The sequence below is a fragment of the Lepisosteus oculatus genome, chromosome 15 (assembly GCF_040954835.1).
Source record: "Lepisosteus oculatus isolate fLepOcu1 chromosome 15, fLepOcu1.hap2, whole genome shotgun sequence".
NCBI classification, from domain to species: Eukaryota; Metazoa; Chordata; class Actinopteri; order Semionotiformes; family Lepisosteidae; genus Lepisosteus; species Lepisosteus oculatus.
The window spans coordinates 33,271,158-33,298,341 of NC_090710.1; the positions used below are offsets into that span (position 1 = coordinate 33,271,158).

The 27,184-nt window shown below is 36.0% G+C and overlaps 1 protein-coding gene across 10 annotated transcripts in view; it reads right to left on the reverse strand.

Annotated features, from left to right (window-relative positions):
• LOC102690903 (dachshund homolog 1) overlaps positions 1-27,184 on the reverse strand; it is a 183,290-nt gene that overhangs the window by 8,773 nt on the left and 147,333 nt on the right. For 9 of the 10 annotated variants that reach the window (XM_069178788.1, XM_069178790.1, XM_069178791.1 and 6 more), the window contains 4 exons: positions 18,391-18,536; positions 15,222-15,369; positions 12,945-13,088; positions 11,562-11,630 (listed from right to left, as the gene is read on the reverse strand). In XM_069178788.1, coding sequence (XP_069034889.1) covers positions 11,562-11,630; positions 12,945-13,088; positions 15,222-15,369; positions 18,391-18,536 — 507 coding nt within the window. The remainder of the gene's footprint in view (positions 1-11,561; positions 11,631-12,944; positions 13,089-15,221; positions 15,370-18,390; positions 18,537-27,184) is intronic. The other variant, XM_069178789.1, reaches the window with a different exon arrangement.

The window sequence follows — 27,184 nt, forward strand, 5'->3', positions numbered from 1 at the left end:
CTGGAAAAGCAATTAATTGACGCAGGCTGTGTTAATATAGGAGAATTAGAAAGTGTGACACAAGACAAATAGAAATAATTAGTTCTCTAAAATGATGTTCTCATTAATATGGTTTTTACAGTAGCAAGGAGAAAAAATATTACACTGGGTCTTGGTTGCTAAACGTGTAAAATGAGGCTTTTTTGTATAATTTATGGGTCTTTTTGTTTTTCTGCCACATGAGAAGTTTAACGCTTATGGCTGCAGCAAACAAAGGTGAAAAAGCAGTGGCATATATCTTAGATGTTCTCTTTCTGTTGTCCCTTGCAGTCAGGAGCATGGGCAGCAGTGTTTTGGCCAAAATACACATTTAGTTTGGGGAGAATACAAATTAAAAACTCCCTGTACAATAAGAAACATTTTCCTGTAGGAACTAATTATAGTATGGTTATACTGTTAACCACAAGTTCTTCGTGAGTATTTAATTTCTTTAATTATTACTGTTTAATTTTATACACTTTTTTTTTTATTTGAAAGGTTATTAACAACCTCTCTGCTATTTTGTAATATATTTCAACATTCAGTTACTGCAACTACCTTTGATACATTAGTAGTAATGATTCCATAAATACAAACGTTTTTTGCATCAGTTCAATGTTAAATTAGATTATTAACTTTTTTAATCTGGGGCATTCAGTGTTACCTTTTGATTATATTATCCGTGAGGCGATTGACACATGAGAATTATTTAGTGGATTGTTCCTTTTGTGCTTTGTTTTTTTATAAATGTGGTGAAAAAAGTAATAAATCCCCGCAGTTTTAGAGCAATGAATTTCACTGGGATTCTTTATTATAACGTGTTAATTATCTCACATGTTTTGCCATTTCAATTTATTTGCTCTTCCACTGAAGCACTGCCGTAATTAAAGGAGTCAGATACACAAATCCAAAATAAACATCAGGGAAAGACAGAGCTATGTAATAAACACCTCATAGAGTACAAGACTCTTATATTATAGAATGTGTAACAATGTTGCAAAAAGTAAGAATAAATTAAGACCCAAAGACTATCTTAGTTTTGTCAGATGGGACAAAAATTGTACAATACAGTTTATACTAAATCAAAGAATATGGGTATTTTGAAACGCTAAAAAATATAAAATAATAATAAAAGTGTTTCTCTTGGGCTGGTGAAGGAGATTTCTGTGAAGAGTTTTGCCTAATATGTTTTCAGAGATTCCTCAGGAAACACAATGCACCTGATATTTGTGCTTATAAAAACCGTGCAGTGGCCAGGGTCTGTGGAATAATTATTATCCGGTTTATGGAATAATTCACAACCCATAGTGTTGCCTTTAACATCACAAATAAATGTTACTTTTTTCGTCTTTGTTCACATATTATATACAGCAGTATTGTAGGATTCCATTAAAATAACCTAATTAAAATACAATTATTTAAATAAAAAAAATAAAAAATAATAATATCTCTAATCATGGTTTAATATGCTTTAAGAGAAAACACTGAATGCAACTCTAAATCTTAAATGAAGTGTCATCAATAGCAGTTTTTCTACTCAAAACTAACGTGGTATGAAAATTCAATTTGCTAGAAAATAACAGTATTCCTTAAAAAATGACAAATGTTTTTGTGAAAAAAGAACAGATCTATGACTATATCCCCCTTCTGTAACACACTAAAACAGAAAGCATTTATATGTGTTATGCCATGTCACATTTTTCTTCTTTTAAAAATGATTCTTTGAAGCACCTACAGTAGAAACCTTTAAAACATACTTATCATCAGAATGATTCTTTTTGGAATTAAAACAGTGCTACATAATACAAGTCATAAACTTCTGCAGTATTCTTATATATAAATATTTACTGAAAATACCAGAAAAAAGGTAGAAAAACCCTGAACTTTTGGATTGCCGTTAAATATTTACATTTTGCTGATTAATCCTGAAAGCTCACATAACCGAATTAATTCTCGAAAGTCACTTTTTGACTCCCAGCCCACTTACACTGGAAAGTGGAATCCATCTACAGTATTTCTTCAGAAACTTGGCAATCTTTCATTAAGTAACATAACCTAACCTAGAAATGCTTTCAAACTAATAAATTTTCACAACTATTCTCTTTCCTAAAGAGACTATTTATAAGTCCTTAAGATCATGTTGAAAAGTAAGCCTGTCATTAGTAACTGTAGCAGTCAATAAACAACTTCTGTTCAGCACTCCAAAGCCTGGCATTACACAGATTCAATAGCTCAGGGTTGTAGCTTATATTTGACTTTATTATTTGCTCAGTATAATTTTACAGAGTTCCCAAAGTATAACTTACCTCTGTCATAATGAGACACAGTTTACTTACTATTCAGAAAAAAACATTATTGTTGCGTCAGATAATCTCTCTTTTTAAGGCAATGCAGTGTAAGTGAAGCCTCAAGCACATTAGAAGTACAGGTGCAGAGCGTGTTATGCAGTTACCCCAAGGCAATCTATAAATTGGAGCACAGGCAGAGCTGTGTTGAGGTTCTGTAACAATGATGTCATTATTCATTTGCAGTTTATCAACACTCATTCATCTCCTGAGCTTAAACTATTAGTGGCACTAAATTATAGGTATACCAATGGGAGTTAAAAGCAAGTCTTGTTAATTGAAAGTCAATAGGCAGAGTTTTGGCTTGCTATAAACTCTTTATTTTAAATATACAGCTTAAATGAGAAAAGTCACACAGTGAATAGGAAAAAACTTAATGTCTGTTTATCACTGCTGTGGCTATCGCTGCTGCCTCCTTAATTCTTTAATTATAGATGAGAATTTCTCCTTTTCGCATCATTAGATGGGAGAAAGATTAAACTAAATTAAATGATTCATAATTATTTGATCAAACTGCCCATATGGCATGGCATTGAAACAGAAAAGCTTAATTAAATCTAACAGTTTAATTAAAAGCAACACTACAAATTCACAGTTATATAATTCTAGACAAACTTTCACTTCATGTCAAAAGAAGTAAAATAAAAAAATTCTGACCAGCAAAACACATATTTAACATTTGCTTATTCAACTGACAATTAAGACAATCAATTCAACATCAGCATTCCCTTTATAGATTAAAATACCAGTAATTAACAGACAAACCACAAAAATGTTTAAAAAAAACCCTGCCGGGGGATTTTATAATAAATATTTTACTCATTTTGAATTGCTTAACAAGTTCACAAACTAAGGACTAAAAAACAGCTTACTAAAAGGAAAAGCTTGCTTCCTCTCCATCCTTTGATGTACAGGTCTCTTGCAACACTGAATACAGTATACCCCGGCTATCTCAAAGTGAATGGACTCATATCTGTTTTCACCTGGCAGTTCTCTGTTATCTGACCTCTCTATCTCAACTCAGTTTGACTCCGTCACTTTTTATCCTCGTGCTCCAGTGAGGAACATAGGTGTCACCCTTGAACCTGTCTTTTCCTTCACGGAACAGACACTATCTGCTCTTTGGCAAGGACTTACCCTTGCTTTTTCACTGTGTCCGCAAGACACATTCTCAGTTCTCTGTTGAGCTCCAGTGGCAAACTGGGTTACTACAACACATTTATTGCCAGATTTGTTGGCATACACTCTGCAATCAGCATTAACTGCAGCTCACAATAATTTCTTATTATCTCATTCTCTCTCAACGCACTGCGCCCCTTATCTCACGTTCTCCACTGGCTACCTTCAGCCATGTGGATTCAATTCCAGACGCTCGTTCTCACCTGCTTCTGCCTTCATTGCCCTCTTCCCTCCTTTCACCTGTTTCTTGTGTCTGCCTGCACTTCCTGCCCCTCTACTCCTCCCCCCTCCTCCTCTGCTGGTGGGGTGTGGCATGTGGTGTAGTGGAGAGGAGATCTGGGCAAGGATGGCCATGGGTTCAAATCAAAAGTGAGATGCTGCTCTTGGTAAGCATTGATCAATGCTTTGCTGTGCTTGAGAATGTCTCTCTGACTAAATAAAGGATTAACTTGCTCCATTTCCTCTCTTCCCTTCCCCAGGCCTCCCGCAGTGAGGCGAGCTACAGTAGCATAGCACTGCTGGACTGCACTGTCTCCTTTTCCAACCTGCTTCACCTTCTCCAGATTCCCCGTCCTGCCGCTCTCTGGAGAGCTGCCGCTGCTGTTTGGGTGTCAAAATTTTAATTTCAGACCTTGTGTAAATATTGGAAACAATATCACACAACTTGCCCTCCTTTCTCTTTATAGTACGTACTGCATTGCAGTGTAATCTTGTGAAGACAACACATTTACTGCACAGATTACCGTCAAAGACTGTAGATAATATTTAACAACATCTAGTAACTTTCTAACTTTTTTATTGCATAATGTTGTTGCATACTATGAGAATTAGCCTTTTAAAACTGCGAGTTGCTTCAGATAAAGACATCTTCCATATAAAGAATACTAATATACTACACAAATATATATCAGACAAAGAAATCTTATGTCTCAGGATCTATTCCATAAATTAATTAATCTAATAAAATTCAGAAAGCAAATTATTATATATTTAGAAAAAAAGACATCCTATGGAAATTTATGTTCTGCAAAAAATAACAATTTTAACTGTATGTTGAAATGAAAATCAATACTAATGCTCAGGGAAATTCAACTCTACAAAAAACTCTCCAAAAGGACCCATGTAATTGTGACCAAATATAAAATACTATATCCTAATATTATTAACTAGTATATATGTGTACAATAACAACTGTAAAGAATAATATTACTCTGGAAGTTGACTAACTTGTGCTATTTTGCTGATGACAGTTATTAAATATGCCTATTTTCAGCTTTCAAATCTTTTGGCATAACAGAAATAAATAAAACACTGGAGAGTTCATTGGCCTTTCACCTCTGGGATGGAATTCAAGTCAGACTAGTGAAACAGGTCTGGTGTTTCCCACTTTGTGGATACTACAGTATGTACAGTATATCAATACAGTTTGTAAGCAGTAAAAGAAGAGGAAAGAGGGAAAATATTGTCTCCACTCTGTGTCAACAGTGAGGTTTTGCATAAAAAATAAACCAAAATCATAAAAAATCACACATAATGTGTCACCCCTGTAGGTTTTCTTTTGTTTCCTTTTTAATAGAAGGATCATAGATGTGAACCATGTGCTGAATGCAAATATTGAAATAAACAAACCAGGACTTGCACTTATGGATCTAATTATTTTAAAACATAAAAGGGTCACATATTTCTTTTGCCATCTTTTTGTTTTCTCAGAGTTTTTCTGAATTTGATTGTTCTAAGTCTATATTGAAGTCAGGAGGCAATCATTCCATTATGAGACTGAATACTTGGGACATTTATTTTATTTAAAGGAATGCAACAAAAGCAAGACTGTATAGGACTCACTGCTACCAAATGGCTGCTTATATCTACATATAATATACAGTATAGTTATAACATTACATATTTATATAGCTAGTAAAGACAAATCATAATTCTGTGATATTCAGTGCAATGATAAATATTAACTCAGAAAAACATTTAAAATAAACATTTTAAAAATAATTGTCCTATATACTGGCATACAGTATAGTTCGATAGTTCTACAGTTGCTAAAGTCAGATTTCACCCTCCTGAAAGCATGACATCTAATTAAGCTAAGTTAAAAAATTAAAGTTCCAATCACACTTTCTATAATATTGCATGGTTTAGATTTTATTTTTGTTCATTATAAATGGAATTTTATTTCTACCCACAATTTTTCTAAAATGGGCTAATTCAATTATGTTAAAGGGCTTTATAAGGTTATTTAAGCTCTCAATGCTATTTTCCACAATTTATTAGCCATTTAAGTGGGGGTATTTTTAAAAAAGAATTTAGACCACTCCATAAGATAAGGGCAGCATTTTTCAGTTGCTGCTGGGCTTAATTATAAGCAGGATATTATGTTATGTTATGCAAAAATTGGCTACAAGTAAAGCATACTATTATCAGGTTAAAGAGACTTAAAATAAAAAAGAATACACTCCTCTTTGGAAAGTTGTGGACTCTCAATCACTCCAAGTTTAAAGATACAGTATTACAATGCACAAAACACTATACACACTTACAGTATATTTAAACCTAATGTCTTCTAAGGGATTTGGCAAGAAAAGTGAGCAAGGGGAAAGAATTGCAATGAGCATGCCTCAACCTGAAAAGTCACAGCTGAGAAAATACCTGTCACGCCTCCAATCCTAGATCTCACAAGAGACGCCCATAGTGAATCTGTTGCTGCTTTAACTAGGAAACTCATCTGTTTAACCTGGTTATCTAATCAGTGGGTGATCCAAAGCTACTGAACTCTAGCAAAGCCATGTTATGGTACAACTTGTACTGTGCATCTCACTGTGCTCCTTAATACTGGAGCACATTCGTCATTTCCAGTAGGTGCCTTCCACATTGTTACTGTATCTTGACACAAAAGAAACTTTACTTTTAGTAACATGACTGTAATTGAAATTACAGTTAATCATTTTCTTTATCACGCAATCTTTTCAAAGTTTACTGTTACAATGGTATAGTTGGCATTTTATTCCATTAGAAACTTGATGCTACTTGTAAATTCTCTTAACCATTACCACTGGTCTTTACTTTAATATGTCATTATTCACCGCCTATTAATAGACAATACATTAAACATACCTTATCTTAGAATTATGTTATTAAAATCTGGAATTGCTTTATTTCAAGTTTTTTTAAAGGTCAAGTGACATTATTAATAGCTTCTTTTCTAAAACACAATAGAAAATGACACTAGACATTAAGGTTCCTTGAAGGCAAATTACCATTACCAGTTTACCACAGAGAAAAGAAGTCAAATTCAAAGAATATGAAAACAAAGAATTTGTATACTTGCTGGATATACTGCTGGAATGGTGTCAGGATGAATCCAATGGTAACAAGTTCATCTGCGTTAATACAATTATGATTTTATGTTGACTGCTTAAAACTGTAACTAATACACTTTCAGGATACTCAAACATAGTTTAATCAAAGCTCCTTGAAGCCAAATAATTACTGCTTAGTTAAAAATCCCTTTTCAAAAATGTGATGACTGTACATTGTGTAGTTAGTGTGAATGGAGTTCAAAAGGTCAAAACTTGGAAATGAGTTGATGAAATGAGCTTTCAAGTCATTTTCTTTCAAGTATTACAGTAAATTGGAAACTTTCAAAACACATTTTTTGACACAAATAACTATGAACGAAAGATTAAACCTCAGTGTGTTTTGAACCGTTTCCAAATCAAAATCCTTACTTACTGTATGCTCTGACTCCAATGTTCTTGTTTAGTCTGGAAAAGGTTCCAGCCAAAAATGGCTGGATGGTGCCACCTTCATCTTTTTAGAATTTGTTAAATATACTAGGGAAGGTGTACATATATTTTGTTTTACATGCCTACTGTATGTACAGTATTTGCATGTTATGTGTCTATACAATTGTGATATTCAAACTATGAAAAGATATTGTGATATTAAACCTAACAGCAGCAGAACATAAAAAAAAGTTTAGGTTTAACTATCTGACACCTAACACCCTTAGCTCACGTGTGTAGAGCTTAGAAATAAAAATAACTATAAATTATAAAATCATATTTGAAATGTAAAACAAAATTAAGAATGGGTGTGGCTCCTATTTGTCTCCCATAAACTGTTTAGAGAATGAGAGGAGGCCAATCAGCCCTTCTAGCCAGTATTGTCCAGTTTATTCAAGGTGTACCACAAGGCTATATCCTGGGGCCTTTATGTTTTACTGCTTACATGTTGCCTCTTGGTCAGTCATGTGTCATCATGGATTTGGGCTTCACAGCCTATTACCGTAGAACACCGCAAAGGTATCTTTCTTTCACCTGTGTAACATTAGTTGACATCCTTGTTCCAAATATCTGATGCTGAAATATTGATATCGCGTCAAGACTGGACTATTGCAATGTCTTACTTGGATATGTTTTAAATTCCTAAAAACATTTTGTATAACCATGAGTCTGCATACCTAGAAGTACTCTGTATCAGCACTTCCCTCCTCTGTACATGGCACTGGTTCACCTGCTCATGTAGAGGATAATACACTCAACTGTTCCAGATTATGCTTAGGCTTTATGGCATGAACAGAGTTCAGGTCTCAATCTATCATCTGCTTGCTTGGGTCTTCTTGCTCTGCTGGAGATCAGGCACCACACAATGGAAGGAAAAAACATTTTGTTTTGCTGTGTCTGAGGCAGTACAGTAATAGAAAGCAAAGGGGAAAGGAGTGAGCACACTCACAGACTCACTTTCTAGAGTGCTCTGGAGGCCGCTCAAGGTGTAATCACAAATTTCAGGTCAGTAACCTCTAAAATAAAGTGGGAAAGCAAAACGCAAGTGGGAGAAAATGCCCCGGTGGTTTAAAAAACTACAAATTAACCAGCATTGAGTGTGCATGACAGCACGTGCCGGTTCTGGAGAAGTCACACTCATTTGTGCAGATTGCAGAGACCACAAGCCATAAGAGCCAGGCTCACAAACACAGAGAGTATAAGCTTTTTCTTTCTTGCTTTGAGAAAGCATTCTTAACTTATCAGATTGCACAGTACCTCTTCAGTTTCTATGCCATGCTATGTAATGTTATGTAACATTGACATTTTATAAATGTAATTGGAGGATTGCCATAAATATGTTTACAAAACAGCCTTTTCTTATATAGTGTAAATTATGTGAAACCCCCAAAAATCACATATTGCTTTAAACTAGCATAACAATGGATATGTTATGAAATTAAGCAAATGAATACATGGTGTAATAGAGAAATATTTTTTTAAAACCAAGGACAACAGTACTTTAGGTATCAGTTCAACATATGTACAAATCTGTCTGTGTAAACATTACATCTGTCTAAAAAACAAAAACAAGATTGCACAGTCTACAGATTATTTATTGTATTGTCCCTAGTTAAACATTTTATATTTCACAAAAATGTCATCAGTATATATGAGTGCTGCGACAAACAATAGGGAATACAATTAATCATCACAATACCAAAACAAAGGGCTTCTACAGTATATGAGCTAATTTTTTAGATGAATCTGAATGCTAGAAAACACAGAGTTGGAATGTCTTTCCTACGTCTTACTGTACTGTTTGTGGGAGTGAACTACAACACATATCGGTATCACTCATTTTCTGTTTGAGGTGAAGACGCTTGTCTGAACAGTAGTGTATAGTCTGTGACTCTATATGTCTGTGTCATAAAGAGATTGGAGGATTGTGCCTCAGTGTTTGAATTTTGCCTTTTGGCCAAGACCCACGATTGGTCTGCATGCACCAATGTGGGCACCACATGGGCCCATTCTGGTGGGAAGATGCTGCTTTTCATTAATGACCTTCAGCAGCAACAGTGTAGTTTTGCCAAGAATGTATTCAGAGTCTGCAGGGCCGTACATTATCACCTGTTCAATTCTGCCATTTCAGTTCCGCTGCTCATCGGAATGTTTCCACCTGAATCCTGCTAATACCTGACAGTTTCAGCTTGAACTATACTTCCTTGCTTTGCGGTGTGTGTGTGCCATGTCACTCTCTTGGCACAAACGCTAGATTAACCTGGGCTTTCTTTCACTGCTTATTAGCCCAGCACAGAGGAAGAGAACAGGTAGAGCATGACGTCAGCTGGGAGGCTGAGCAGGACCTTATTTGTCACTGCAGTTTACATTGAATTTTCTCCTGTAGTGCTTCTCATCTGTTCTATATTAAAAATATATTTTTTAAGTACTTATCATCTACGAAGCATTTCCTGTACCTTTACAAAGCAGAGGAAAAACAATGCAGGGAACCATTGTGCGACGAACAAAAACAGAACAATAATACAGTTCTTGTGTCTCCTGGCACGGAAGCTGGCCATTTGGCAGTTTGTCGTCCCAAGTTAATCAATCCAAGACAGGATTGATTTAGGAAAACAAAAGCCCATATTGATTGCTACATTTGGTAGACATAACGGTATTGTTTCCAGATGTTTTCAAGTCATTTTTGAGATACACCTTTGCATTCTTAGCTAATTAATCAGATTTCTTTATGCCACGTAAAAAGAAACTGATTTATTTGCACTGTGTGATTACATTGTACATTTACAGGTACATTTATTTATTTTTGGTTTATGGAAAACTGTGGTTCCTTTATATGAAAGACCATTAAAGTGTTGGTTAACAGATAGGCAGTGTGATGTTTTGATACATACTGTACTGTAAAACATGAATGTAAAAAACAACTCTTAAAACTATTCCTTCCAATGTGAAATCATGTTATTACCCTAACAAAGAGTATGCTATATCAAAACATTAATATAGAAAAATACATCTAAAATAATAAACGCATCTAAAAAAAGCCATTTCGATGTCAAAATCAAAGCAGTGAGATAAACCTTTGTGTCATTAAAATGAGAAGAGTTCCCTCCAGCTCCCCCAAGTCATAGTGTTGCAAATATCGCTGAAAGTGCCTGCCATACACGTGGCAGCCACGACAAGAGGAAACCCGAGCCATAAAGTGAAAGGCCCTACTCTACAGTCAACCAATGACATTTCAGCTGAGCAGGAGACAAAATCATCTACCATTTCCATCTCAATAAGCAAGCAATTTCCGATTTGAGTGAAAAGTTCACACAAAGCGCTTTCTACATAATCACTGTTAGCGATATTTTTTGTGAAGGCCATAAACTTTCACACATGCCACAAACTAATGATGAACTACTCATACAGAACATCTGTGAAAAGACTGTCCTCTCAGACATGAAGTTGTGCCAGTGGCAAATGTGTAGCTGTGTTATTTAAATGCCAACATCATAGCTCCTTTAGTCTTCTACAGCACCCAAGTCACAGCCGGACACCTAACCAATACAAATAAACTAAACCGATACCAGTGAGCTTTTCTATTTCAAACGGCTGCATTATTATTAGCAGGCCCAATTTTTATTATTGAATGTACTTAAATATTTAAAGTATAATACACTGTATAGTATTATATAAAATATAAGTAGTAGTAAGAATAATAGCACAAAAAGTAATTCTTTTTTCACAGGAGGAAAATTGTATCCACCACTCTACTAATGTCTTGGGCTCAATGCCCAGTACAGCAGTTTAAATACTATATAGAAAGTACCTCTTTTGATGGTAATATACAGTATGGGATCACTTAAAGGGTAATCCACCTGCACTGTGCCTTATCATGCCTTTAACTTTATTTTGCTGTCTCAAACACGACACTAAGTACAGGACTGATGTTGCTAGACTGCCGTGCTGAGAATCCCCATTGCTAACTGAGAAAAAAACACAATCAGTCTAACAATGGAGTAGAGACACACTCTATAACACATATACAGTTTAAATTGTTTGATTTGGAAAAGGGGATATATAAATTCAAATATCAAAATAAAATTTGTAATTAAACACAGCAATCTTAACCTTGCTTGAACTTGGAGTGGTGTGTCCCAGATGGTAAACTGCATGCTTGAACAGCAGGCTGAGACTAAGTAAAACTCATAGAGCAGGAAGTAGATTTATAGCCTTCTCAGAAATGTACCTTGTATTGCCCTCTCAGCATCTGTTCTGCCACTGTTGCGGTCAGTCTCCATCTCCTGGGTCAATGAATCTATGAAAACAGAAAGACATTGGTAAATAAACATTATTGATTTGCCATATGGATATTAATATGAAGAAACTACAGAAATATCTGACTGGCACACCTGTTTCAGAAACACCTAGATTATATACATCTAGCAATGAAACAGAAATAAAGAATTACATTATTCATTAATCAGGATAATTCTCATCAACTGAAGGAAAAAATACAACAACAGATATCTTAAAGAATTTAGTTAACACCATAATTAAAAAGGAGTTAAGTAATACCACCCAGGTGATTGTTCACCAGTTATAACATGCTGCTATAATGGTATGTTTAGGTGTGAAAATCAATTTACTACTCTAAACACATTTAAAAGGAGGCATTATTAAGAAGTTTAATGGAATTTCAAGGCTGATGTTTGGACCTTCAGCATTAACAAGCCACAAGAATGGCTCCAGCACTCTTCATAGCCATCTCTATGTGTATACACATTTTGGGGTTACTCCAGTGTGTTTTGTAGTCAAGTCTCACATTCTATTGTTTGATGAATTATACAAATGTGTCATATAGATGGCTTTAAAATATAGACCAATGGTTTTAGATAAGTTTTTCAATGTCATATAAACCCTTTAATTTTTTTTACTTCTTTAAGTCACAGCATATCATTAAACAGATCTCCTCCAAGATCACTTTGTGCGTCAAAAAGGAAATGAAAGAAATTAATTTAGCTAAAATTCTATTGGTTTTCATGTTGTGATAGTAACCAAAGTTTTCCAGCTATTAAAAATCAAGCACTGAATTAATTTTACTGTTCATTAACCAAACTTGTTCAATTCCAAAACTGAGTGAAATTTGAGAAGTGAACATTTTTATATGCACACAAATTCAATACAGAATTCAATAATTCAACACCCATTTTCATAAAGAGTGAGATCACAAATACAGTAAGCCCTTCTCTGGATACAGTTTTTACTGCATATACAATGAAGAATTTTATCCCCACAATTTCCACTGGCTATATAAATGTAACTCTGCTCTTGCTTTTTAAAAAAAATAATTCTACTTCTATCTACTCAGTAATTTCAAATAATAAATAAACAGGAGTCTGATTGATGATACAGAAAATTGGCAATAAACCTAACACAGGTTCCCATTACAAGATATCTGCGACAAGCCGTTCCAAGGAGACACCCGACATTGCTGAAGGAAAAGATAACATTTCTATTAGTTTAATGAAGGTACTAATCTCACTGAACCACGTTTTTCCACTTCTTTCACTACGGCCCTTGATTGTAACTTTATACATCTGAAAACATTTTAGTGGCTATTTTTTCTCACCGTTAAGGGTCCTGAGACTGTCTGTGGAGGATGCCTGCTTCAATGTCTGCTCTGCCTGTTCTCGCCTTTTGGTTTCATATTCAAGTGCTTCCTGCAATTTCCTCTTTGCCTTCTTTTCCTTCTTTAACCGCTTCTGAATTATTGCTGGAGAAAAGGACAGGCGATGAGTGAAAATTACATGTTCTCAATCATACCTCTTTTTTAAGAGCCGCACCTTTTCTCTATAAACAGATCTAATTTTTAGCTATGATCCAAGAAAAAAAGAAAGATGTTAAGAGAAAAACATCAATTCAAAAGTATACATTTTTCTTACCCTCAATTTGCAACACTTTATGAGAACAAAGAATGTAATTCTATTATCATTAGTAAATATGCTGGTTTTATATATATTGAGTTATTTTTTATATACATTTTCAGATTCAAGTTGAGAACGTATTTGTCTCCCCATATTTTGCTCCCTTCTAGAGTAAAGATCTAAAAATGCAACAGCAGGCAGAGTGGTGGCTCTGTGGTTCAGGATCTGCGCCTGTGGCTGGAAGGTTGCCGGTTCAAATCCTGCAGCTGACAGAGGAGTCCTACTCTGTTGGGCCCCTGAGCAAGGCCCTTAACCCCAGCTTTTCCAGGGGTGCTGTACAATGGCTGACCCTGTGCTCTGACCCCAAGCTTCTCTCTCCCTGTCTGTGTCTCATGGAGAGCAAGCTAGGGTATGTGAAAAGAATATTCCTAATGCAAGAAATTGTATAGGGCTAATAAAGTGATGTTGTTGCTGTTATGTTAACAGTACATTTTTATATACAGATTTTATATAGGGAACAGAGGTGTGGGGCCTGAGATGTAAGTTTGGTGAAAAAAGTTTCAGAAGTGGGCTTATAATTGCTAAAGTAATTTGATTAATTATATGTCAAGTGACTTTTAGAATGTTTAGTCATGTCTTTTCACTTTTCAGTGTGGAATTAAATTTATTTAATTTCTTTACTGCCAATGCACTTTGATATGACCAGATGCTGCTCTATGTGAACAAAGGTAATTATTTATACATATGCACTAATTTTAACTAATAATTAGAACTCCTGAGTTCTAATTTTTGTTCACTTCTAGACTAATTTATAACTTGAAGATGATACCAGGAAAATAAATTAATAATGCTAATGTAATAACATTCATACAATTATGTTACAACTAACTAGTTGCTTTAAGTATTCTATTGTTTTCTCTCTGAAATACATTTTGCTAAAACGTGAACTGTTCATTTTACCATTCATACTGTACTTTACCATTCAAACTTTGTGAACGTGCATTTAAATCTGAGTACAAGAGGCTTGTCTTTACCCAGAGGGTTGGGGAATACAGACCGAGCTGCCCAGCCATGTAGTTCAAGCAGAAACCCTGGCTTCTTTCAAGAAACAGCTGGATGAGAGCCTTGGATCAGTCAACTCCTAACTACCAAATGGGCTAGATGGGCTGAAAGAACTCCTCTTGTTTGTAAGCTTTCGTGTGTTCTTATGAATTAAGTCCTTCAAAGTGTGCCGACTGAGCATTGTTTATGATGTGGATGGGGAATTTGTTAAATGTTAAATCTAGTACTGCATCTTGGTTAATAAGAGAACTTTTTGAGAGTGGCACAACTGGCAGTTTAGAGAGTTCCTATTCATTATGTATGAAGAAATACGTTATTTACATGACACTAGTTTGCCATGTGTAGTTACTTGTACAGTCTCATAACACATACAACTATATTGCTGAAACCAAAGCTAAAACTATAGACCACATGGGACTGAGTCAACAAAAATCTCTGTCACAGAATGTCTAGAGTAGCCCTTCACTGCAATTTCTGGCTCTGTAAGAAGTGAAACAAGAAACAGTAAACCAAACAGTAAGAAAAAAAAATTAGGATTGCTATGTTTGCTTACACGGAATATTTATATTCCCCAAACAATGGGATGTCAGGAAAAAAGCCCTTGTTTCATGCTAGATACTAGAAAGGAAACTGCGAGCGCAAGTGCCAGTCAGAGGACAGACACAGCTCAGATTGTTCCTGTCCTCCACTGCGGACAGCTGGGGAGCTGAAGGGGCTGCTGCTGGTGTTTGACAGGAAGAGAATCCCCCAGTCAGTCTCACTCCCATCCAGTCCAGACCTGCAGGGTATCGATCACCTCAGTTTACTAGTTGCTTAAAGTACAGCAGGGTAGTAAATTCATCATTCCCCCTGGAGAATGAAATAAAAAATAAGCCCTTATCATGCTAAACTATCAATTCCTTGATTAGGTTTTTAGATACCTCTGTTTTTCTGCTCCACGGCCAGCTGCTTCTCCAGTGTTTCTCTGAGCTCCCGTTCTCTGAAAAGCTCCATCTTCAGCTCGGTCTTCTCCAGCTGGATCTGCTTCTCCTGGGCTCTGGCATTGTCGATGGCCACCTTTAAGAGGCCCTGTATATATGTTTACATTTTTTAGGCATGGTCGTCTGCCAGTGAAGAAAGTTCTGAAAGCTGTGCCATTCTCAAATAATTTTACAAAATCAGGATGCTATATAAAGGACAAAAATAATCAATTTGATAAATGAGGCCAGTCATGTGAGTACAAACCCAGATTTATTCATTGCTCGTATCAGCAATACCTGCATATGTGAAATTCTACAATGTTCTTTGTGTAACGCACTATGATCACAAAATTCTTCCAATAACTCACTGTTACATCATATATTTTATAATTTACACTATAAAAATGTAATGATTAATAAGTATTAGTAAGTATATCAATATTTATTTTATAAAATAATTTATGTATAAAAAATAGAAGTAATCCTTTATGTGGAACTTTGTGAAAAGCCATTTAAAAATGTAAATGTACTATACCTTACCATGAGCTCTACAGATATTAATTACATATGTATTTAGGTTATATATAAACTGCAAACTGGTTGACATTTTAGTATGATTTTGAATATAGAGTAAACTTTTCAAATTCATGAATAATACCACATACAGTAGAAGTTACAAAGGAAAGTCACTATAGGCACTACTACTAGTCAAATACCTCTTCAGAAATATAGTATCAAGTATCACATACATACTGTATACAAGACATATACCAAGTTTTACCTGCAAGCAACAAGAATGTACATCATAAATACAAGTTTGGTGGCACTATTTTTGAAGAGCAGCTATGAAAGGGTGTTTTTGTTGAGTTAATACGGTCTGCTTCAAGTCAACTGTTAGGAAGTGTTAGAAAACCCCAAAAATGCTAGCACAATCTTAATCTGGGAACTTTATGCCGATATCATGGCATGCATTAGTTATACCTTATTTAAATTGTTGTGAAAAACAAAAGTAAAAGAGGTGTGTAAGAGAACAGATAAAAGAGAAAGTGGAGTATAAATAAGAAAGACAAAGAAATAATGGTGAGATGAATGTGCAATGGTATGTGTGTTCACCCAGTGGTGGGACAGGGTCCTGTCAAGGGTGTAATTTTCCTTGGTTTTGGGACAGACCCTGAGCTGCTGCACCTCAGGTCAGTTCTACGATAACAGGTTGATGGATAAAGAACATTCTCATAGATGACAATGAATAGCACTTCCATGACACATCAAAGACGACTTAGCAGAACATCTGGCTAAAGTCAAAACAAGGTTATGTGTTAAGAAACCAGCAATAGATGTCTGACTTCAGTGTTAAAGCTTTTGATTTATTCACCTGTGATGTACAGTATGTGTACATAAAAAAACTAAGTAAAATTAGGAATAGTATTAGAAAATAAAATGTTTAAAAATGTAATCAAATACTATCCTGTGGGGAAGGATAAAAAAGTTGATGATCACATTTATAAATCTATTTAATATCCTATTAATACAGGATTGACTTGCAATAAAACCAAATATTTCCTAGTGGACTTTATTACAGGACATATAAAAAGGAAATATTCACATATTTACATATTTACAGCAAGCTAGGACAATATCAAACGGATAACTCCCTACACACATACAATTAAACCAAATGAAATGAGCTATATCTTATTAATTGGTCTTTTGCTTGACCTCAATTTAAATAAAGTTGACATATCTCAATTTTCTGCTTGGATTCCTTTTGTTGACTTATACTATGGCTATACTTCATCAGAACTCTTCCCAGAGATCATTACACAGGATGACTTATTTTAGGAATGTATTGTGCGGCTATATATAGAGTTGATTAATAATAATGTATCACAAGCCAGGCTAAACGGAGTGGAAATCATTCCGACCTGACCATGTCCAAGTCACATGTGAAATGAGCTAAGCAATCTGAGCCACAATAATTAATACGCAGCTTTAGAGACCACAAAACCAACCCTTGACTCTGACTTCAGTTTGCAAGCCTGGTTGTTTAGATCATGGCCACAAGAAGTGACAAGAAGTCAGGAGATAAAGTTGAGCTATATCATATATAATGTGCTAAACCCAGCCCAACTTTAAATGCACGTTAAATTAACTTCAGCTTTGTGCTTAGTATTTAAAATCCAATGAACAGGTTATTGTCTGTTCTTTTCCATATGTAAAAATGCAGTTATACATTTCTTTTTTATACAATTTCGTCATTTATATAAATTACTAATCAGACAAGCATTGAGTTAAAATATATAATATAAATATATTATCTTTTATCAAATCAGAATGATGTTTTTCATTGTGAAATATGAATGGATCCATACAGTATATAGATCCAAAGTCTATTACTGTACACCTTGGAAAAGTATTAAAATATAAAATAGCACTCCTTTTATACTATTTATGTTGCTAGGATGCTGTGCAATCCGTTTTAGCAGAAAAAAACATCTAGATTAACTGAAAATAAAGCGTTTTTTCTATTGAATTTATAGACATGGATAATGGAAAAAAAGCACGGTTTAGAACAACACAACCGCAACATCTCTTATAATGTTTGCAAAGGTGCTGTTTATGATTTCCACATTTAGAACATTATACTGATGATGAAAACACAGAATTTAATCAGTATTCCACTAATGATTTCTTGTAAACAATGCAATCACAATCAAGCAGATTCAGAGTCACTCAGTGAGTCATACTTCCTCACTACGTTAAGGACTTCAGAGACTACAAAAGCTATACTCAATTAAAGGCATGCTAATGTCTTTAAACATGATCCTTAATTACCTTATTGGCAAATGCTGACATATTGTACACAGGAAAAGGTTCATTTTCTTGAACTTTTCAATAAACCTTACATCCATGCATGTGTTGATGCCTATTTCTACCTGAACATTTGCTGAATCTCCACTAGATTTTGAAATGCCCTTTTATTCCAGTTTAATACAAGCAACAGAATGGCAGGTGCAAGTACTCTTTAGTGGGTCTCCTCTCTGTCAGATGTTTTAAAAGAAGTCACCTATCATAAGACAATATGAAGAGATCTGTTTAAATACATACATAAAACTGCATCTTGAAAACTAACCTGTATATTGGTTAGGAGTGTCTCTATTGAGGATAGCCCATCTGGAAACAGGAAAGGAGACGGAAATCCTGGTGGTAAAGGCTGTCCTGCCAGGGATAGCTTCTCAAAACTGTCTCTTGCAGTCGGAGTGCAAAGTGGAGTCTCATCTGTAACGACAACCAGAAAAACAAAAGCAGTTACACTTGCTTCTTTAAATATGATTACTTTGAAGAATTACTCGTTAGTTTAAAGTAAATATTGAGCTGTCTTATGAACACTAGAGGGCTTAAAAATGGTTAATGGTTAAAATGGTGGGGGGGGTTCCTTTAGTACTGTGGTAATAAGTCTGAGACATCCTGGGTTTGAGACTTACCTGAGATGCAGAACAGCCTAAATAAGGATACAATGAAAGTAAAGTTAAAATTATATATATGTGTGTGTGCTGAGTACTGAAATATATCACATATCTAACCTCTAAAAGAAAAACTGTCAGTGTTGTTAAAGCTGTGCCAATCGAGGTTAAATTTCACCTGAACAGTTTGAGAATTAGACGAAGGTTGTGTAAAACGTGCTGTCAGCATGTTAAGATAGGGGTGTAACCCCGGCATCCTGGCCAAATTTCCCATTGGCCCTTACCAATCATGGCCTCCTAATAATCCCCATCTATGAATTGGCTACATTACTCTGCTCTCCTCCCCACTGAGAGCTGGTGTGTGGTGAGCGTTCTGGCGCACTATGGCTGCCGTCGCATCATCAAGGTGGGGCTGCACATTAGTGGGGGTGGAGGGGATCCCCATTACCTGTAAAGCGCTTTGAGGGGAGTGTCCAGAAAAGCGCTATATAAGTGTAAGCAATCATTATTATTATTATCTTTTAGTATACCACTGCACTGGAGCCTAAGTTTTACTAAGAGCCTCCGTTCATGGCCAGGTTAAGGGTCAGAATTTGAGCAGAGCCTGGTAGTGAAGACATCTTTAACCCATTTTAGTTTAAATTCTAAATCCCCACTTATCTCTATAGTTATAAATTGAAAGCTAAGCACTGAAGGCAATACCAACAAAAAGACGGTAAACGGCATCAAAATAGCAACAAATGATATTTGCTCCAAAACTAGCTCAGTACAGTATGTACACTGTATACAAACTGTATAATGTAATCAGTAGTGGAGATTCTAGGAGATCACTCATAAAAAATAGACAGAGGCATGACAGTGACTGCCATAAGCATTACCTTTATCAGGATTTCTATTAAAAGCTTCCTGGCCTGTGCTTTAACTTGCTATTGTCTTGTGCCATTGTACACCAGATGTTACATGAAAACGTCAGCTGTAAATGATTGATGGTCTCCCTTTCCCATCTCCAAATAAACTCCCAATTATTGATGTTTGTATAGCTCTAGACGCTGCTTGAGAATATCCTATTAGATTGAAACAATCAGCCCATTTATTCTGCATTTCTTGTTTAATGTAATATTTATATGTTTATGAACATTTCAGCTGAGAGGCCCCGGTGCACAGAAGTGTTGCTAGCTTTGCCTGCTCCACCCAGTCCATATGGCGTGATTGCTTACCAATGTGAGGTCTAACTTTCTTTTTCCACCAGGCACATATGGCAGGCCTAGGCTAGCCAGGGTCCTGGATCCTCAACAAAGGCCATATGGCAGAGACAGAGGGAGCAGTGAGCCCTCATTTACCTTGTATTAATATTTCATCCTCTCCCCTGACACAATGGTGAGCAGGTTTGGGCAGATATATCTGATCCCTGGAAAAGAATTGGCTACAAAATCAATACTGCAAAGGCAGTTTTGACACGAGCTGTGAGATGGACTCAATATTCCTTTCATTAGAAGAGGTGAATGCTGGTGATGATTTTTCAAAACCTCTTATTTGTTACATAATGATTGATAGTTAATCTATGTGGACATACTTACATCTAAGGACTACTGGTGGGTGGAGGGGAGAGTAAAAGACTTTCATCACAATGTTTCAGAGGCTTTGTGTCTAATCCCACAGACAGTAGTCAAGCAAGTTACTGTATATGTTTTAATCTAGTTGTTTCTCTTATTTATCTTTTAAACTAGGAAGGATCACCAGCACAATATACAAGTAAATTACACAGACCTACTGTACCTAGCCAGGTCTTTCAATCTGTATGGCTATACAGCTTTTACACTTCGCAGATTTCTGCTTTTCTATTTTACCATGCACTCTCCTTCCTCCCTCTGCTTCACTGCACACATCACTTCATCATCTATAATTTGTTTGTGTGTGTCAGCTATAATTTGAAATTTCATCATATATGTGAGTTGCTGCAACCACATACCTTCATATATTCACAGAGACTATTCTAGTCACATGACAAGGACCTGGATATTAGCTATGAAAGTGTGTACAGGCCATAGGGTGTCACAATCTGCAGATATGATACCAATCGGAATCATATGGAATCATATGGCTTTGAAACCTGATCCAAAACACTGGATATTTCACAAGCTTTAAACATGTCATCCACTTCAACAGAATCCCAAAGACAAACGCACTTCCTGGATATCAAAACCTAATAAGACACACAGTTTGTAGCACAGAAAAGAAGTGAAACACAAAACTCTCACCACACAAAACCATGTCAATCATCAACTGCAACAGACACCATTGTTATCATATCTTCTGAAATAAAACTATTTTAAATTACTGTAAATATATTCACTATATTTTCTACAAGTTAAACATTTTATAAATCAATGTATTGTACATTGTATATTTGTTGTACTGTATATTGTACAACAAACTGTTAAAAGATCACACAAAACTAATAGTTCCCGCTAAAAGGTGTGGTAACAATGGTTTAGACATTAATTAATTGTTGGACAACTCAATTCATACCATATTAATATAATATCCATCTACTCTATATCACCTCAAAACCTCACTTAATCCAAATCCTGTAACTGAATGCTATTTCTTTTATTAGCACTAATGGATGTTAGAAAGATTTGACCTTAATTTCTTTGCACTATACACCTCACTTGGTACACAAAATGTACCAAAACAAAACCCAATTAAACAGGAAAGTCTTCACATTTACTGCAGGAGAAATCCTCCTTTCAAAATAACTTCTTCCAGTGTATCTCTGAAATCCAGGAGAGTTCAATGCCCAGGCAAATTTGAGGTTTTCTCTACTAAATGCCATTTCAAAGGTTACAAACAAGTTGCATCTGGTTCCTGTAACCTTCCACCAGTGTGAATAGGTGCTAACTGCTCCCTGTTATCCCACCCAAGGTTACAGGGCCTGACTCTTTAATAACATCTCCTGTCCACAGAGACCAAATCCCATTATGGCTCTGTAGAGCTCGGTGAAGGGTTAAACAATATCATAAAGAAATACAAATTGCACACATTCTCCATTTAACAGATGTCAACCAAGTTCAAGATTTAGAATTCAAAGCAGCTAAGGCTCAACCTCAGAGGTCCAATTCCACTGTGAACCCATTGGTCCTTGTCAAATTTGTGATGACATCATATCACATCTATCAATTCTTTAAGGGCAGCCCCTGCCATCTGCTCTGCAGGCTATCATAACTCCACACACATTTACAAGAAAACCCTGCACAATGACATTATCTTAAACCTGTCATATAGAAGTGACGCTTAAGATCTAAATAAAAGAAAGGGCATTTTTGAAGGGCCCTTTTGTCAGCTTGCAAATTGATATAACTTACAGAAGCAAAACACATAAAAAGGAAGATAAGAGTATTACTCTGGCTGTACAGTGGATAAAAAAGAATGGTTAAGAAATAAATAATATTAAACATATGCTAAGTATTTAATTACACAACCCCTAAGGATCAGCCAGAGATATATAGCATGCATAGCAACTAAGTATTGAGTTATCTTTTGTTAATAAATAAACATGTAATCTTTCATGTTGTCTCTTACAGCAGTGCCACCATCTCGTAGCTGTTCGTGGTTCTGCAGGTGGTACTCATCCCTCAATTTCTGACTCAGTAAACCACTATGGTGACAGGGCATAGGCGCCTTAGGAGGTGAGGTTTTTGCATGACATTTAAACTGAGGTCCTGACTGCTTAGTTATTAAAGATCCAATAGCAGTGTTCTTCAGAGCAGGGGTGCTATCTTGGAATCCTGGCCACTTTCCACTTTGGGCGTGCCCAGTCTAGACAGCCAGTTCTCCTCTTGATTCAGCTGGGAAAGTGGTTTCTCACTTTTACACCTGATCTGCAGTGTAATGGGGCTACTGGCACATAATGGCTTAGTGATCCTTTGGGATGCAAAGCTCTACACAGATGCAAGGATTGTTAATTATTATGTCACAAAGCAGGATGCAAAGACAGGTTACAAAGATAAGTTTATGAATTTCATCACATTTAATATGTGGCAGGTAAAGTCAAGTGTTGCTGAAGACAGACGTTTCTTTTCTAAAAGTAAAGAGTTTATTGGACACATTGGGTACTATGTTATAGCTGCCAAGAATAAACCACTTCCTTCACTAAGCAACATTATCAGACAAAAGCTGTGCTAATTTTTGTACACAGCATGCTGATGCAAGTTCAGCTAATGTATGAGAAAACATCATCATTTTTATTCTAACATAATATGGTTTATCTCTGAAACAATCTGAATTAAGAACAATCTTGGGTTTGTGAATTTAAGCATGTTAACATTTTTTTTCACTCTCTCTGCAAAATAGCTCATCAATCCTTCTCCGTCCTCTGCCTTTTCTGTCTGCCCTCAGACCAGAATGGAGAGAAACATTGCCTCACTGAGCCCAAAGGTTTGTCCCCACTGTGATGGTGTCTGGTTTGAAAACTTTTTCTTCTTTTATTTTAATTGCACACCTTCCTCCTAATCTCTGTAATCCACTCTCATGCAGTATTTATTCTTGTTTACACTGTAATCTAAATTACACACAAATAAAAGACAAGTCGAGCAGCCCCTCTTCTCCCATCAATATTCACAAATGCCTGCCAAGTCTTGGTAACAGCTGGTCTTACATTAATTAGTTTAAAGTATTTATTTCATCCATCTCCAGAGCAGATTGAGCAAAAACATTAGAGATTATATCTAGCATCTGCAAATGCCCTGGAAACATGAACAAACCAACGGTTGAATATTAGGCATCCACTATTAGGGTTTGTGATTTTGAATTTTTGGAAGGGATGGAAGGTGATATTAGCAGTAATGGCCCACTGAGAGCATAAAAAAACAGCATGCATTCTTGAATGTGGTTAGCTGAAGATAATTAATTATGATAACTAAAACGCAACACATTTGGTTTATGTTTTGTTTAAGGCTGCATATTGAATAGAAAGGCGTTGGACATAAAAGTATCTTTTAATTAAGGTACAATGTAAATGTTTATTTTATAAACTAGTAGCAAATAATGCTTCAGTCTACATTTGAAACATTTTTATATACCTTTGTCTGACTGGAAAACAGACAAACTGTGGATCTTCCTTATGACTTCAAAGGTGCGACACGCTAAACACTCTCATAATATGCAATGCCACATGTGCCACCAGTACAGAGATTTCACTCAATCAAGGCTAAAGGACCTGTCAGGCTTTGTTCTGGAACAGCAGGAAGCCCACAGTCAGAATGAACAGCCGCAGAGACCAGGGAGAGAAACGATACTTGAGGTGTAGTTTCTGTGAACCATCACTCTCAGCCTCACTGGGCATAAGTCCATTGAAGACGTGTGGAAATAATTTAGACTGAGACCTGTCCTCCAGGCTCAAAAGCTTATTAATATATTTTCATGAAAAGAGGGGTGGGGACAGTCTTCTGTACAATTCACATTATGGTTGCAATGGTAAGTGAAGTTGTAAAGCCCAAAGAACCAAAAGTCATGAAACTTTCTCAAACTGAATTTAAAGCCTAGACAACAAAGAAATGCTGCATGCTTGAAATGCACGTTTCAATCGACATTAACTACAAAAGCAGGTCTGCTATGGTACACATATTGAATTCCATATCTACAAAGAAATCAAGAGCAATATTTAGAGTATTTACCACTGTGTTCATCTTTCACCAGCCTGTGTCTAGAAATGAAATTGAAAATGAAAGAAATGAATTATTCTGTGTACTGTCCCTTTCATAATTTTGATGGTGATGATAAATAATTGCTACAGTAGCTACTGTTTCTTCTCAGCAGGGCTACTCTGTAAACAAGAAGTTGGACCACAGAGATGTTTGTGTTTAAATACTGTTCTATGATTCCACAAAATAGTTTGCTTGAGGACCTGTTGCTCTGCTTTTAAAGAAAACTATTTTTGGTTTTATGATTGCAAGTGACAAAAAAATTAAAAACATAACATTTTCAAACTGACTGTTGACTAGCTTCCATACTATCTATAGTATCTATTATCCGATCTGTTATCTGACATCTACTGACCCTGCTAAGGGTCAAAGTACCCCAGAGTCTGTCCCAGAAGCACAGGGTGCAAGACAGGATTGGACACACCAACAAACGTTAGCGCAGAGGAACAATCAGGCGACGACAAGTCACAAAACCAGCATGTGTCTGAAAGAGAGGAGGAGACCGAAGCAGGCAGTGAAATCCCACAGGAACACAGGGCCTGCCCTACCAGAAGCTGTGAGGTAGCACCGTTAACCACCACACAACTGGCCTTCCTGTTCCCTTCCCCTCCCCAACAAAATTCTTTCACAAAACATTAGACATCATTTCTTTCTGTTTATTTTTTGTCACGTCGCATTCTTTTAAAGTTGCCTTTGGCTGATTCTGTTTCCCTGTTAAAAACACTAAGCCCCTGCTAATTAGGAAACAAAGCGAGCTGCTTTTTACTGAACATCACAGCCGCCCGGTGTTTTGCCTCATCAATCCCTCAAACAGGGCTTACAGGTGACGCCGATCACTAATCCCAGAGCCTTAGCTTGATTCAGTCCTGCAGATTCCTAACTAATGCACAGGATATACAGTATATACGGTTGCACATTTATTTTTGCCTGTTAAGAGAACCAACAGTATATTTTTCAACGTAACAGACATGCAAGTATTGTACAAAAATCACAAATGTAATATTTAAATAATTACGGTTAACAATGTTAAAAGGGACAAGTAATAGGTTTATTCGTGCTTAAAAGAGAAGAAAGGCAACAAACTGTATCGGCTGTGGAGCCTTTGGGTGTGGAGGGGGCAATTCTTCTTCGGATGTTAAAAGGGGGCAATTAATACATTACTCAAAATGTCATTTAATGAGGATGTAATTACTGCAAATTTTATATTTAAAGAGCTGTGTATTTTCTCTGTAAAATAAACACAGAAAACACGAGACACTAATAATATGAATATGGCTTACAAGGGAAGTAAGAAGAATCCAGAACAGACTTACAGAATTATGTTATTATGTCTCCCAACTCATTCATTTCACTGTAATTAACACTTTGCTTTATTTTTAAAAAGTGTGCATTTGTGACATTTGATAAATAAAAAAGGAGAGATTATTTTGTAAAACAAGCAACAAATCTCCACTATGGGTTAAAGCCTAGAAAAACTCAGATGAAGATGTAGACATTGATGAATCACATCCTACATGAGTTTTTTTTCTTCTTTGTGTTCTTATACCAATGAATTAATTTGGAGGAGAAGCTTATTTAATTCAACAAGCATTTTGTAAATGCAATTTGTTGAGGCTCTACTGTGGGTGTATTTGAAGATCTATGGATGTTCTTAATCTGATTCTTAAACACAGGACTTCAGTCACAAGTACTGTTAAGTCGCTACGGATAAGATCTCACTTCAACACAAACATATTTGGCACAAATTAAACTTTGTTTTATTCACTAATGGAAACAGAACAACAGCTCTGATTATTGAAGAAAACCAATGGGAACCTATGGGAAACTTGATCAGATGATGATGGTGTAAGAATAGGGACTCAGGTAGCACCACCAAGTACAGACAGTAGCCCTGGTTTACAGACACAACAAATGGCTGCTAATTCACATTTTTAATTCTTTTGTTCACATCTGTTATTGAGGGGAGGCACGGTGGTGCAGTAGTTAGCACTGCTGCCTCCCAGCACTAAGGCCCAGGGCTCCATTCTGGAGTCTGTATGTTCTCCTTGCGTTTGTGTGGGTTTCCTCTGGGTGCTCCAGTTTCCTCCCACAGTCTAAAGACATACTGTACTGGTAGGTTAATTGGGTTATGTGAAAATTGTCTCTGGTGTAAGTAAGTGTGTGTTTGTGTACTGCATGTCTATGTGTTTGCTCTGTGATGGATTGGCGTCCCATCCAGGGTATACCCTGCCTTGTGCCCGTAGCTTTCTGGGACAGACTTTGGCTCCCCTGTGACCCTGAATTGGATAAAATAGTTAGAAAATGGATGGATCCATTTTATATCAATATATAATAGACTTATCCACTGACGTGCAAAGAAGAAACCTAAAGCTATGTGCAATGTAGCAGTGATGTTGTTTTCATCATAAAATAAAAACCTGAAATTTGGATATGGAATTATATTTTGTTGTATTTGGGAACTGTAAAATAGACGGAAGCAACAGCATTCAGTTTAGATCCAAAAAGCAAACACAATCTCTTAAAATATCTTTATCAAGAACTTCTTAAACTTTTCCCCTTATTTTATTGCCTGACAGCATTGGCAAGATTTTAATGTTTTGTTTCTCTTTGGTTGAGAATTACTGAACTCCACTTAATTATAGCAACAGATGCTGAAGCGATGGAACCAGAAGAATCAAATGCCTCATTTCCAGGTTATTTTTTCCACTTCTGCTGCCAGCAGCAGATGTGTAAGATCCTTATGCTGTACTGCAAAATACTT